Source organism: Procambarus clarkii, chromosome 66 (assembly GCF_040958095.1).
Source record: "Procambarus clarkii isolate CNS0578487 chromosome 66, FALCON_Pclarkii_2.0, whole genome shotgun sequence".
Classification (NCBI taxonomy): domain Eukaryota; kingdom Metazoa; phylum Arthropoda; class Malacostraca; order Decapoda; family Cambaridae; genus Procambarus; species Procambarus clarkii.
This window is the reverse complement of record NC_091215.1, coordinates 24,342,730-24,358,204: the sequence shown is the minus strand read 5'-3', so window position 1 is coordinate 24,358,204 and position 15,475 is coordinate 24,342,730. Positions and strand designations below refer to the sequence as shown.

The following is a 15,475-nucleotide window of genomic DNA, read 5'->3' as shown; positions in this document are numbered from 1 at the left end:
TTAATATCTGATGACATTATTAGCCTGCTTGTATCATGTTGGTATGCGGAGAGAGAACAAGTAAGTAATTAGTTTTGCAGATTATGATCTCTCTACATTCCTCTCTCGTACAGTCTAAACTCGATTATGATTGCCCTGCTTACTCGTCTGTTTCTCCTACTCTTTGCCGTCTTGATGCTCTGTACCCTACTGGGTTACGCCTCAGCTTTGGTGCCTTTCATTCGGCTCCTACCTTAAGTATGTATCTTGAAACTGGGGTCCTCTCTCTACAGGATCGCCATGATCACTACCGACTTCGCTACCTTGCATGGTCCTTCTAACTCCCTCACTCTCGCTTATGTCGTACTTTGACCTTTATCTCTCCTGTGGTCCCTGTTCCCCTTCACCACCTCCTTCTTTCTATATGGTTATCTCGCTTACAAGATTCTCTTTTGGTTTGTGATACCAATATTTCTCCTCGTGTCGTTCCGTCCTTGCTCCCGTAGAGGCTCCTCCTCGAGTTTAGAACTTTGACCCATGTGACTGAAGCTTTTACCCCTCCTACAGTTCTGAAACACCTTTTTCTTGAACACTTTTCTTCACACTCCCATCTTCATTGATAGGTCTACGTCTGCAGACAGTGTAGACTACTCTGTTGTTTTTTTACCACATCTGTATGTGTTGCCTGCCTCCAGAAACTAGCATCTCATGGTAGAACTTTATGCTATTTTGTATGCTCTTCATCAACTGCTTTCTCACTGTCCATCTTCCTTTGTTGTTGTAGTTGACTCTCGCAGTGCCTTCATGGCTCTAGAGTCCTTTAATCCAGTCCATCCTGTGATAGTCAAAATTCAACATTAGCCGTTTCTTATCTCCAGCAGATTTAAGACAGTGGAGTTTTGCTAGGTCCCCAGCCATATTGAGGGAACCTCGTAGCCTGGTGGACAGCACGCAGGACTCGTAATTCTGTGGCGCGGGTTCGATTCCCGCACGAGGCAGAAACAAATGGGCAAAGTTTCTTTCACCCTGAATGCCCCTGTTACCTAGCAGTAAATAGGTACCTGGGAGTTAGTCAGCTGTGACGGGCTGCTTCCTGGGGGTGGAGGCCTGGTCGAGGACCGGGCCGCGGGGACACTAAAGCCCCGAAATCATCTCAAGATAACCTCAAGATATTGGTGTGTCCTTAAATGAACATGGAGACGCTGCTGCTGAGGAGGCTATCCGCATTTGTCCCTTATCCTGTAAGGTTGTTCCTTATTCCGACTTCTACCCAGTTATTTATTCCTCAATCCTTGCCCGTTGATAGGGTCGTATGTCTTCTGTTACTGGTAACACACTGCGTGCTCTTAAGAGTAGTGTCCCCCCATGGCCTTCCTCCTACGTCCGTAACTGGCAGTGGGAAATGACTCTTGGCAAGATTACACATTGGCCACACACATTTAACTCGGGCACTTAATGGAGTGCCGCCCTGCTCCTTATTGTCCCTCTTACGGTCTTGCACATGCTTGTTGACTGTTCGGACTTCCAGGACGTGCACGTGTCTTGTCCCTTGACAGAATTCTTGGTGAATCGGATACCTTTGATACCGTTAAACTTATGCGCTTTTGTTCTCATGTTGGCATCCTTAGTGATATTTAGCGCCCTATGAATACCCTGCACATTTGATGGTGATACATAGCCTTCCCAGCTTGGTGCCTTCTTTTGATAATTACTTATTAGCAGAATATAAAATGCAGATAGGCAGCTCAACTTGCAATTAAAAATGTCATTCCTGTTAAGCTCATACTCTGTAATTACCCATACTTACCTTATACAGTACATTGTATTGACATTCTTGTGCTATGGTGTTTGCCACATGCTTCGGGTATTTTTAATGTACAATATTACTGAATTTCAATTTTAATGTAGACTACCTCCTACATTGGTTTTAAAAAAAATTATTTTTTCTACTTTGTTCCGTTTCCAATTATTCATTTTTATATTTTCTCCGTTTATTTCCTTGTCTCATCAGTGTCACTATCTCCATCACCTGCTTGATGGAGTTCTGAGAGTAACTCTAGTCTCCAAACTCGGCCCACAGGCCCCCTATGTCCATCACAGTCCAGTTGGTCCTGCACTTCTTGATGGAAAACTATCTAATTTTATCACTAATTTGTCATTATTTCTTCTGCCTTCAATTTGCTTTAAAGGTCCTAAGTGGCCTAGTTTACTTGTCTTTCTAGCATTCTATCCATCACATCACCCCCTTTTCATTTTTTAATTCTTCCAAATTTACCCTTTTCTCCTCCCATTTTTCACATCTTAGTCTAGCTCAAAAAGTGCACATTAGGTATTTTAAGCTAGTGTGATAAACCAATAAAGACCATCTTGCATCCCATCACAGAACAATATCAAAGGGGTTACTTCAGTTTGGTTTTCTGCTCCCTTCATCCTCCAGTGTTGATCTTCCATTATGTATACATTCCCACTGGTGTTACTCTCTCTTTGTTTAATCTTATTTGTTTCACTTGCCATCTTATACTTGCATATAAATTTTGTTTTGGTCACGTTATTTTATTCATGCAATATCTGCTTGATGGGGTTCTGAGAGTTGTTCTACTCCCCAAGCCTGGCCCAAGGCCAGGCTTGACTTGCGAGAGCTTGGTCCAACAGGCTGTTACTTGAAGTGGCCCACAGGCCCACATATTCACCGCAGCCCAATTGGTCCGGCACTTCTTGAAGAAAACTAGTTTTTTTCTTGAAGATATCCAGTTGTTCCAGCAATATTTCTTGTACTCACTGGGAGGATGTTGAATATTTCTATGTCCATTCCACAGGTTACTCTATTTTACCTCAGATCAGTTTCAACAATCATGTTAACATCTATCCGATTGTTTTTTCTATTACCACAAATGTTGTTATATTCAACTTTTGGATCAATTTCCTCAACACTAAAATCTAATATTTTCACTCGGTGGTAAAGAGGGTAGCCGATCTCAATTATTAAATCTTGCCTCAGGTCAGTCCTCTCATAACACTGGTTACAATTATCACAATACTCCTACGCTCATCACATTTGTTGTCACCGTGATACAACTTGGTTATCCCTTCAACACTCACAAAGTTATCCCTGTAACAATCACAAAAACACTACAATGCTTCCCTAGTCTTTTACCCTTGTGGGGTTTCCTGCCATTAAGCTATAACACAGTGTTACATACTAATCCTCACTTTGAACTTAAGGTCGTTACTTGCATATATGATGATTAATGGGATAAATGAGAAAGCAATGAAGTTTCCACGATTCATTAATGAAAACTTACATTAACATTTACAATATTTTATTAGAAAAAAAAATAATAATGTTTGGCGAGTTGTTTTAACAGAAGACACAGCTCAGTGCATCAGGAAAGTAAAAGTCTGATAAAGAAATGTTCATCTGGGAATGATACAAAAGTGTAGCATGATATCTGCTGCTGCCATGCCCACTATAAGTCATCAGCACCATTCAAAAAGCTGTATACATTGCACAACCATTAGTCAGATACCATTACAGTAGTGTAGTTACAAAGGAGATAATGATTGGACGACTCCTAGTTTGTGCCCACACTTACATGTCCACCTGACACCTAATGGTGCTACTGTGAGTAAAGTTTGTGAAACAACCACCATATACAAAACACATACCTAGCCATTTATGTGCAAATAATCCCTAAAGTCAGAATTTCTACCAAGATCATGGCAGCAGCAGTAACCTTGGTTAGACACAAGCCTGTCATCGTAAAGCTTTTTAACTATTTACTATTACATGGGATAACGCAGCTCCTTGTGATACCTGCATTCCTATCCCAACTTTAGGAAAACATTTACTAGTAGAACAATAATCTGTGTGAAGTATGACTCAGGTACGGAGTTTTAATGGTAATTTTCATATGAAGACTATAATAATCTAGAGAAATGTACATTTTTTTTCATTCATTGAATTCCATTCATAACTATTTTGATGCACAGAGTATATGCTTCTTGTATAATAGAAATAATCCATAAAAATCAGTATTTACTGCCCAGTATCTACATCATACATGTCAAACTGGTAAAAAATAATATACTACTATCTATAATTCTACAAATAATGATAGAAAATAGAATTAAGTTTTTCATGTAGAGTTGAAGTTTTCTCTAAAAAAAAATTATATATTTGGTATCACAACTTTTTCCTTTTCAAAGAGTTTTTTATTTGTATTTTATATATTTTTTTTTAACTAGGTCCACTCTGTACAATATACAAAACCCTCATTTACATCTCTGGACCTTGTGCTGGCACCACTACCCTCAGCTGCCTCTCAAGCATGTGTACTGGAGGAAATTTTGTCTTTAACTTGCTTTTAGCAGACGAAATTGTTTCTATTACAATCTACATGTACAGAATTTATTTTATTTATACAATGTGTACAAAATTTACAAAACTGTGCTTACAGATCCACCTTCATGCTAAACTGGTCATAAAAGAGCTAAATTTAGCAATGTGAGATTACTTATTAAAATAACCCTTTAAAGTAGCATTTACACTGCATTCAGTCAATATCTACATAAGCTCTGTAACTTAAAAAAAAAAAATTAAATGGGCTAATTAAAAAATAAATATTAAAAATTATACCACAGACTTTAACCTTGAGTTCTATACAATGATAGGTTATCATCTAAATGCAAAAGTCTAACATAAGGAATGAATAAACTACAAGGCAGGTCTCCAACAAGCAAGGACATTATCATCCAAATAGTCACTGTCACAATATAAATACCACTCAATACTCATTTCTCAGTCACTCTCATTTCAATGTCAATACTTAAATAATTGCACTATTGATGTGCCCAATTTCATGGACTTGATATATTACAATCGAGTGTACCATCACACGGAGAATTAAGAGTTCACAAAACGTACTATGGACAGCATAGAACACTTTAATTGGCCCTCAAATAATTTGTGTACATGATGCCACTTTTAAGTACCATCCCATGATCAAGAATATCAGGGAGGTAATTTTACCCTACTGTGAGAGGATTTTAATTTATATTTTTACTTTCTGAAACCTCCCTAGACTACAGGTTTTGGTGATCAGGAAGGCGAATGTCATAAAGGATCTGTGCAACTGTTCGCGAAGATTCCATTGTACTGAGGGCTACATTTGCTAACTCAGACTCGTATCCTCGTAGTAATCTGCAAATTAAAAAACCATTTAGAAAATGGCTATCGATTTATAGGCTCAATATTTTGGAAAAGTATATATAAAAAGTGCTTAACTAATAGTTTCAAATTATTACTTTAAATTACAACATAACATTGTGTATATTTTGTAGTACCTAGTAAACCACCCAGATGAAATCACAATATACCCCTGAAAGAGAGGCAAACAGCTGGTGTGAGACTATGTATGTATCCACCCTGGCTGACACAATACACCCTTCGATGGTGATCAGATGTCAAGATGACAAAAAGTGGTAATTCAAAACCAGTCTACAACTGTTTTTATCATAGAAGAGTCACACTAGTTACTGGATCTCACTTATAATTATTTTGGAATAATTTTAAGTACATCAAATTTCTTATAATTTCCCAATTATGACCTCTGCTTTTGTAATGGAACAATTAATTACAGTCACAAGGATTCCAGACACCTGAGGACATAGACCGGACGAATAATCTGTTGTGTCTGGCAAAGTGATTTGTCATCAGGAAAGATTAGACTATTATTTTTTATGTACTGTACTAATACAAGCATTCTGATCTGCTTGCAAAGGTGAAGATTATTATTCAAGCTCTTAAGCCATCCTCCAGAATGCAAATACTACACAGGGATTTCCAGTGACTTGCAAAATTCCCAGGCTATTTCTATGAGCAGTAAATAAGTACCTGGGAATTAGACAGCTGCTATGGGCTGCTTCCTGGGGATGTGTGTGAAAATTGGGATTAAGGACTTGCCCAAAATGCTATGTATGTAGTGACTGTTTAAGAATGTAAGAACTCTTGTATATATAAATAAATAAATAAATGAGCAGCCAGAATGCCACTAGCTTTAACATCTTCTCACGCATCTGCCAGTACCACTTAAGCACTACACCTTAGCTTTTCTTACTGTCTTTCTATCATGTACTGCTTTTATCGGCTTCACTTCCAGAAAAAATAGTCAAAGATTTTACTATTATCTGAAAACAGTCTTGCTCACTTGGTATTCAGTGCATGTAATACTTCTCAGAATTCCATTCTCCACCTTCCTTTGCTCATTCTACTTATGTCATCACTGAATGATTTTTCTTAGGTTTCCTGCTTACAGAAACCATCACTGACAAGTTACCTGCATTTGTAGAAAATACGGTGTACAGATGTTCATAAATTTTCCAAATACAGAATATCAAAGAAAAATAAAAATACTGACATGTCACCACTGCTCTCTCTCACTGCCTTATTGCACATTTTATTTGTACCATAAAAAAAAATCAAGACTCCATTGGTCACATCATATCACATCACATCCAGCTAGTCTCTCTCAAGTTTCTGCTTATGCTTACAAGGTGTGGGTTCTATGCTGGAGCTGTATACTCAAGTAAAGTCTCACATAGACAGACTTGAAAGCCTCCTTGTTTAGATTCTTCAATGACATTCTTTTGTTTGCTAACTTCCTGTATGTTGCTCATGTTAGCCCATTCACATGAGCATTTGGTGTTAGTGTTGTGATAAAGTCTACTCCAAAGTCTTTTTCTCTTATTGTTTCATGTAACTGCCTTCTCCATATGGAATTCATGCAAGTCTCTTATCTACCTTAACCATTTTCATTAATAGTAGTAGTAGTAGGCATCCATCAGTCTCAAGAGACTATGGAATTGTGCTCTGGTTGTCTAACTGTGGTGGCCTCTCCAGGGTGCAAAGCCAGGGTAGGTTGATACAGGGAAGAAGCTGTTACCCAAGCAGCAGGTACCCCCTTCTCCATTTTCATTACTTTGCACATATTTAGACTGAATTCCAGCAGCCATTTATCTGTCCACTCCTGAAGTTTGAGGTCTCCTTGTAGCATCTTACAGTCCTCTTCAGGTCCTACTCTCCTCAGTAACTTTGCATCATATGAAAATACTAGTATAGACATGTGCGAGGTCATTTACATGAAATAAAAACAGCAGTGATCTTAGGACAGAGCCTTGTGGAATACCACTTTTCACTCCTCTCCAGCCTGACATATCCTATCTGACTATGACCCTGTCAAGGTACTTCTGTACCCAGTCATCCAGTGCCTTTCCTGTCATCCCCTACTACCAAAAGTAGTAGCTGTACCAAAACAGCAATTCAATGGTACAACAATTCCTTGAGGTATCTTTTTACCTCTTTTTATATTAACTTCAATTTTGTCTCATGTTGTTTCTAGTCATCAGTTGTCACCTCTACTTGGACACCAATCTGGTTCTGGTTTAAAGATTTCCTAAAACCTCTTGCTGAGTTCTTCACACAACACTGTCAATCTCGAAGAGTGTTCCTCCTTCTTCCTACAGTCTAACCACATGGTCTCATACCACTGTTTTCCTCCGCCCATGGCTGTGCAACAGCTTAGGTTGACTTTGCTTTTGGTGTAATGTAACTAACTGCTGCCCCTATTGATTCTTGTATATTCATTCCTGGCCCCTCTTTTAGTGCCTCCCTATTTGCCTCTGCATTCATGTCCCTATACTTTTTCCTTGTCTTTTCTGTCTTCTTCTTACACTGTTAAACCATGGGTTTGCTGTTCTCCTTATGCCCACTTCCCTCCTGAGAAGTATGAATTGTTCCACTGCTTCTTTGCATTTTCTGGATTATGAGTTCCATTTGCTGACTCTCCTTGCATTTCAGTCTCCTATTGAACTTTCTGCAGGTAATCCCTAACCATCCTGTAGTTAACTCGTCTGTATTCTCTCTTGCTCCTTGTTTTTTTCCAACTCTCTTTACAACTCTACAGTGTAATCAAACATGGTAACTTAGTGGTCAGTGCGTCCTAGTAGTAGGTCTTAAATTTTAAATTTATGTCATATTCATTTTGGGTAAACACCAGGGCCCAGATTCATGAAGCAGTTACGCAAGCACTTATGAACGTGTACATCTTTTCTCAATCTCTGGAGGTTTTGTTTACAATTATTAAACAGTTAATGAGCTCCAAAGCACCAGGAGGCTGTTTATAACAATAACAATTGATTGGGAAGTTTTCATGCTTGTAAACTGTTTAATAAATGTAACCAAAGCCGACGAAGATTGAGGAAAGATGTACACGTTCATAAGTGCTTGCGTAACTACTTTGTGAATCTGGTCCCAGATCTAGGGTAGCTGGTAGCTCCCCACCCCTCCCTCCACAAGATGTGTTTGTCTGTAATCTTCACAAATTTTGCTCTCCATGTTTCATTTCTTCCTTGAAGATCCTTTGATGGCCAGTATTTCCGTGGTTTTAAAATGCCCAACTATTAGGATCTTTGCTCTGACTCTCCTTGTTACTGTGGCTGCCTTTCATAAAATCTTTAGGCATGATTCATTGCATTTATCATATTCTTCCCTTGAACTTCCTGTTTATGGAGGGTTGTAAATAACACCTATCACTATCTTATGGGATCTCCTCAACACTCCAATGTTTGTATCAGTAGGGCCTCTATTTTCTTCTTTCTTTTCTTCTTACTTCTTACTACCTGGTATCCTCTTGGAAACATTGCATCCACTATTACATTCTTCAGTTTTGTCCCCATATTTTTGGTAATATGAGAATGCAGTTCTGCCACTTGCTCTTGTGTATAGTTTGTCATCACTGGGAAACTATTGCTCTTTTGCTGTTATTACACTATATATACACATTATATATAAGTATCTACATTTATGTTCACCATAGTGAACCACCAAGCTGATATGGTGAGTGCAATCAGTAACAAGTGGCCACACAGATTTGGCAGACGACGCTACAACATTACTTCTCCCATAGCACAGTGCAAATTATCACAACAATCCTGCTATTATCAGAATCCTGGTCATTTTTATCTCAGAGGTCTTCTGTAATACTATCATCACTAAATAATACCAGTTACATATATTTTTTCAAATTTTTAGGCGATGCTGTGGTCACAAGCTGAACAGCAGTGCAGTGAGCTCATGCTGCATGTGCCAGCCTTGATGGCTCACTCAGTACTGAGGCCTTCACACCCGGGAATGTTGCCCACGATTTTTTTTTAAATGGTGTCGGTTTACAAGAGCCCTGAGGAAGCTAATATGAACCCCTGTGTAGCTGCGGGACGTTTAAATCTTACGCAGTACTCCAAGAGGGTATGCACTTTCGTGTCAGTTACTCAACACTTCATATGAGGTGTTGTGCAGTTCAAGGGTTAAGAAACGTGTTTTTTTTGTCCATCACCAACCAAATGTATATTGTATTTTCATATTGTATGTAAACTACAAAATATCCTTGCAAATTATTTATTTACAAGAATATTTTTAATTACTAGGAAATTTTTATTACTGGCAATTAATATCCATTATATAAATATTTGCCTTTTATTCAATATTTACTTTCACTAATAAGTGTGATTGTACAGTTTTTCTTGTGTCTGAATCCAGGTAGTATTACAGCATCTGATTAGTGATTAATGAAAGCATATCTAGGAATAAAATGTATATTCATCAAAGGTCTAATAGGCAATCTCCATTACAAATAACCGAGGGTCATTTAAAAAAAAAAAATCTTATTTATTTTACACAGCATTATTATTATTATCTACTGGGGTGGAAAAAAATATATTGTTAATCTCTTATGAGGTATTTTGTTATCGGCTAATTCCAAGTATATGAAGACTGGAGTGAAGTTGAAAGATAAAAAATACTAATTTATACTTACTTTTTCCCCGTATTAGAATATATGACTAGGTTTCTAAGGATCAAAGCGGCAGTTAAACGAATGCTTTTTGTAACGGGTCCTTCCTTTTCCTGTCGAGACAAAAAATAACCTTAATTGAAATTATGTAAAAAGTTATAACATAAGAGTGTATATTCTAATTCATAGGCAACAATGACACTCCCTACACACTTCTCAAAATGAATTCCTTTTTTGCAAACTATATATTATATAGTATGGACTTGCCTATTAACACTTTCGCGCTCTCCGCAAAGGTCACTCAGCCAACCGAATGTGCGCGCTGCGTTTTTATCGCTTAAGCGTAAAAACAAAAATGTGTATACTCTTTTTACTCTTCTGACCTTAGTCCTCATGCTACGTATTTCATTTTGGTACCAACGTGTTCGCAATAAAATTCTCTAGATGAACATCAGTAAAAAAAGTCACGAAACGTATAGGGATACCAGCACCAAATAAATAACTACGAAGATGACTCGCCGTGAGCGCCCATCAGCAACAAAATGTTTTTACTCTTGGGATTGTAATCACCTCCACACTTATTCTACAGCGTTAATTTTGGTATCAATGGACTCGCAATGAAATTCCCAACACGGTGATATGAATATAAACGTAGAATAATGATGCGGCCCGCCCGCAAGAGTGTGGGAAGTGGTGAAATTGTTACCCGGTATCGGTGACGGGACGACGCACGGCGCTTTGAAAGTTTATACTTATTTCACTCTCATGACATTAATTTTCTATGTACGTCATTCATTTTTGTGTCAATGTGTTCGCAATAGAATGTTCTATGTGCCCATAGGTAAAAAATATCAACAAAGCGTAAGTTAGAATAGCGCCAAATATAAAACAACGCTGGAACATATCAGTGAGCGTCAAACACACACGAAATGTTTTTACTTTTGTTATGTTTGTCAAGTTTATACTTGTTGCACACAGTTATTTTTGGTTGTATATTGATCGGAATAAAATTCCCTAAACAGACATATGCATATAATACATGATATGGGGGAAGCATTACCAGTATAAACGGCTAAAGTCACCCACCTGCAACCCGTTTGGGACAAAATACCATTTGATCGAAGTTATCCACACCTTTCATGAACTTATTGTACCATGCAGCCTAGTGGTGAGAAAGAGAGCCTCATAGCGCACAGTTTGAAACAAACCCAAAGTAAATCGGATAAAAATTGAATTTTATACAAATATTTTAAAAGAGGACTCAACTTTATGTCCACTATGCGTTAGCGTTAGACGAAACGGGACGCGCCGGCGCGTCCAGATAGCGCGAAAGTGTTAAGTCTGTGAGGGAAGATGCGAGGGAAAAGGACAAACGTATCAGTGATTACATGTCTGTGCTAATGGACTGTATCTGGCCTTTGGACATGACCTAGCCATTGGTATGAGGAGCCTTTAAATTTCTTGAATGGTCTAATTCATTGTCATTCTTCCTTTTGATTCCAACAGGTTCCAACAGCCCTTCTCTTTTATCTTTATTCTTGTGTATTCTATGACCTGCCTCCAAAATGTTTACCTTCGTAGCTACTTTATGAAACATGACAAAAATAATTATTTAAAAATTAGGTATTATGACAAATTAAGTTGAAGAAATCAAAACGCTACTTACCACCGCATCTCTCTGATTTATGACTTCAAGAGCGTGTCTCTTGATGGCATGAAAAGCTGCATTAGGCGCATAACCAGGATGTGGAGGTGGCGTCTGAGGGATGGGAATATCCGTCTTCCCTGTTGTGGCTAACTGTGACCGTCTGACTGCCAGAATCTGTAAAAGCTGCAAGGCATCCAACATCAGTATCAGAAAACTGTATTAGAACTAAAAATACTAAAACTTGTTTTCATCATAGACAATCATAAGAGGTATCCCAGGCTGTCATATACATGCATGCATGCATACACGCATACACACACACGCAATAAAGTGGAATGAAATGCTCCTTTCTCAGTGGCATCTCAGTTGCTACCCTAGCCAGAGTTGTGGGTCTACCCAGGTTACTATTACCAGTAACTCTGGCTCTGGTAAACTTTGCATCCCAATCAAATAAGTAACTTTTTAGTCTTGTCTTGTAGCTCTGATGGGACAGCATACCCGAGGAACTGATCAACCCACTACAAATAATTCTGACCACAAATAGCCAGTTATCTCTTCAACATACATAACTAGCTAACTACTTGCCATACTGACTGCTACTGCATGTCAAGACAAACTTAAACAGGCCAAGAGGTGATGTCAATCCTACACCTTAGGACCAAGCTACACAAGCATAATCTAGGAAGATAACTCAAATAGAAGGGGAACAAGGACATAACAAGGGTGCCCACATAGAAAGGAGGACTTCATTCCACTCAATGCTCTGCTTCTGACATCATAAGTACAATATGAATGAGAAGCCCTGGAGGTACCAGTGCAAAGCTGCAAATGAGCACACTGTATAGTGGAAAGAATCAAGACAAATCAAGCTTAATAAAAAAACAGGCCGCATCTCCTTTGCCAAAGAGACTGCAGGTGCAAACTGATAGCGAAGACCAACGACTACAAAAAATCCACCTACAGCTGCAAAGCATGGAGCTTGCCAACTCAATGACTGGTAGGAAGTGCCAACAAAAGATAGCCTTTGCAGTAAGTCCTTCAAGGAAGGGTGCCCACTTCCTTGAAGATGTTTAAGAAAGTTTACTGTTCAAGCAGATTTTAAATGTCTCATAGGAGACAGTAAAAAGGGTTCGGGTTAAAAAAACGGGTTTACCTGAGCACAGCTCAAGATCTCCCATACCCTAAAAAATGAGGCAATAATCTACAGCTGTCAAAATATGATAAAACTGAAAGACAAATCCCCAAGATTCTGAAATGACCAATGTACAGCACCACTTTAGAAGAGATTATGGCAAGCTGAACTACCATTAGAGCAATCTCCAAGTACAGATTGCTGCAAGCTTCATATATTGATGTGGGAACACAGTGATACTACAGCTTAATGTCCTTGCACAGAAAGGACTGGAGACAGCCCCACATCATATCAACAAAATCAGTGAATTGACTAAGCAAAGGAGCTGAAACAGTGCCTTCAAGGTCACTGATGTTGATAAAAAGTTGCCCACCATAGAAATCAGCAGAGAGCTTTCAGCCACACAGTGCAAATGACAGACATTGGGGGGGTGGCAGGGCAGTAAGATACAACAGAATGAGGCCAAGTTGAAAATAGGTGGACCAAAGAAATTTGATCAAATATTTTGTAGTGAAAGTGTTTACAAATAAAATTAACTTGAACCAGAAATAATGGAAGTAACCACTTCACAATTCAAGAGCATGTGAGACAAATAAAAGCTTAGGAAGAACACAAGCACCAGGTACAGTAACTATGGAGGCGGGGCTCTAGAGTTGAATCTGGCTCCTCACAAACATGATCAAGTAAGCACTTTTACATATCCATATACAATTTACCAATAACTGTAATAAACAACTTTCCTTACACACACAAATATTTAAGTCTACACCCATGACACCATGTATGATCATATACCAGTGGTAACACACACACAATCAGTACTAAACTGTTACTGTAGATATAGTCACACAATCACTTTTATTAATCATTTACCTCCTCAGGGCCAGTTTTAAATTTACATAACACACTACCACTACAACTACTACTAACTTTATGATCAGTAGTTTTCTATATTACATTTTGACTTCTGAAATGTTCTACATAGTATGTATATAAAAAATAAAAATAGTTCACCATCTGTTTGCTGTAACTATGCAAACCCCTATACGGTGGAACACGTCTTATTCTTGTACTAGCATCGTCCAATCTCCCCAACTGTACTTTTTTTTTGTTCTTTAGGTACTATTCTACTTCCGTATTTCATGGCTCACTAGTAAGTCTTACCTGCCACATCTCTCCCTCGCTTCAAAACTATGAGCTATTATTTACCGTGCTACTAATTTCACCTTCAGTTTCTCATTCCATTAAAATAATTTACACATGTACATGTATACAAACACTACATCGTTCCTCCTCCTCCTCCTCTTTGTCTCAATTTTTGTTCCAGGAATTTCATTATTAACTTGCCATACATTTTTTTGTAACTGCTGTAACATTTTCTTACAAATTATATCTTATACGTTGCAGTAGAATGGTAAATTCTCCACCATCTATATGTAACCTTACTATTGGTAATAGTAACATCATATTCATTTATTAAGTTGAAAGCATTCAATTCAGAAACCCTTATTTCACGCTTCTGGTTTTAATGCGTACTATTCTTAACAGGAAACTTTTTTAATGTTTTAACCCACATTCACATAACACACATGCACACTTTACACAGGCTTTATTCACCCTTGGAGGACATTTCATTTACACAAAATTGTTAATTACTAGTGCCTTGATCTGCCTTTTGACATGCTTCCTCCTCTTCTACAATTTGATATCGAATTTAATATTTATATACATACAGAGTATATATATATTAATTCTCCTGAAATACTCAAACAATATATGGTAATATTTTTAAACCAATGTTGTGCCCCTTCACCTATGTTCACTAACTTATAAGTAGCATTAACAAAAATGTTCAATAATAATTTATAGTACAGTATATGGTAATAAAAGGTCTAACAGAATGAACAATATAAGAAACAATGCAGCCTAATGACAAGACTGGATAGTGTTTGGGTACAGAAATAGAAAACAAAATAATTTTATAATCTTGAAACCCATCAAATGCTTTAAACTAGCATATTAAACCAATGCATAGCTTAAGATACTGATTACATGCAAGAGTTGTGCACTTGAAACATTACCATATGGTTGGATTTGCAATTAAACATCACACATACATCATGAAGCGAAGTTGAAAATTTAAAACACAACAATTTCCAGTTTTGTTTACAAAAAAGTGCAATTCACTCCAAGTATGGGACTTTTTTTCCAGTAATACTGTGCATTCTATTTCAAGCAACTGTGTATACAGAACTCTCTTAAGGTTCAAGCTAAACTAGCATAATACAACACTAAATTCCCTGAGGCAATACAAGTGCAACACATTATCCTTTACCTATCCACTATTGTTTAATATGAATTGAGGAATAACCAATTCATGACATTAATAAATGATGAACTTTCCCTAAATGCAGTGCATTACCCTATTCACTACACTACTTGCTAGTCTGCCACATTTTCATAACAGTACCAAGAAGATTTAGAATGTAACCCCCAACTCATGAAGGCAGAATACCCAGGAACAAGACATCAGTGGAAATGGTGGACTGTACCTCACTATGCTCATTATCTCCTCCTTTCTTTTCCCTATACATAATTGTTTCCTTTTCAAAATACCCTTACCCTCCCTCTTAAGACTGTAAACACAAACTAATGAATCAAATGCAGCAAACAGCACTGTATGTACTTCAATGTTAAGGTCCATTTTATTAAAAAACACAAAACTCTTTGGAAAGGAGCCATAGAAAACTAGCAGGCAGCCAAGGGAGAATTCTGGCAACGGACTGGGGCAAACTTCACATAGAGCATTAACTTTGCAACTTGCCACAAGCAAGTATTGACATTAAGAAACAGAGGTTCAAGTCATTACAA

General features: G+C 37.8%; 1 protein-coding gene across 3 annotated transcripts in view; it reads right to left on the bottom strand.

Annotated features, from left to right (window-relative positions):
• Positions 1 to 3,248: 3,248 nt before the first annotated feature.
• LOC123769278 (Brahma associated protein 170kD) overlaps positions 3,249 to 15,475 on the bottom strand; it is an 82,147-nt gene continuing 69,920 nt past the window's right edge. For all 3 annotated transcript variants that reach the window (XM_045760370.2, XM_045760371.2, XM_045760372.2), the window contains 3 exons: positions 11,491 to 11,655; positions 9,849 to 9,937; positions 3,249 to 5,179 (listed from right to left, as the gene is read on the bottom strand). In XM_045760370.2, the coding sequence (XP_045616326.1) occupies positions 5,062 to 5,179; positions 9,849 to 9,937; positions 11,491 to 11,655 (372 nt within the window). In that variant the 3' untranslated portion in view covers positions 3,249 to 5,061. The remainder of the gene's footprint in view (positions 5,180 to 9,848; positions 9,938 to 11,490; positions 11,656 to 15,475) is intronic.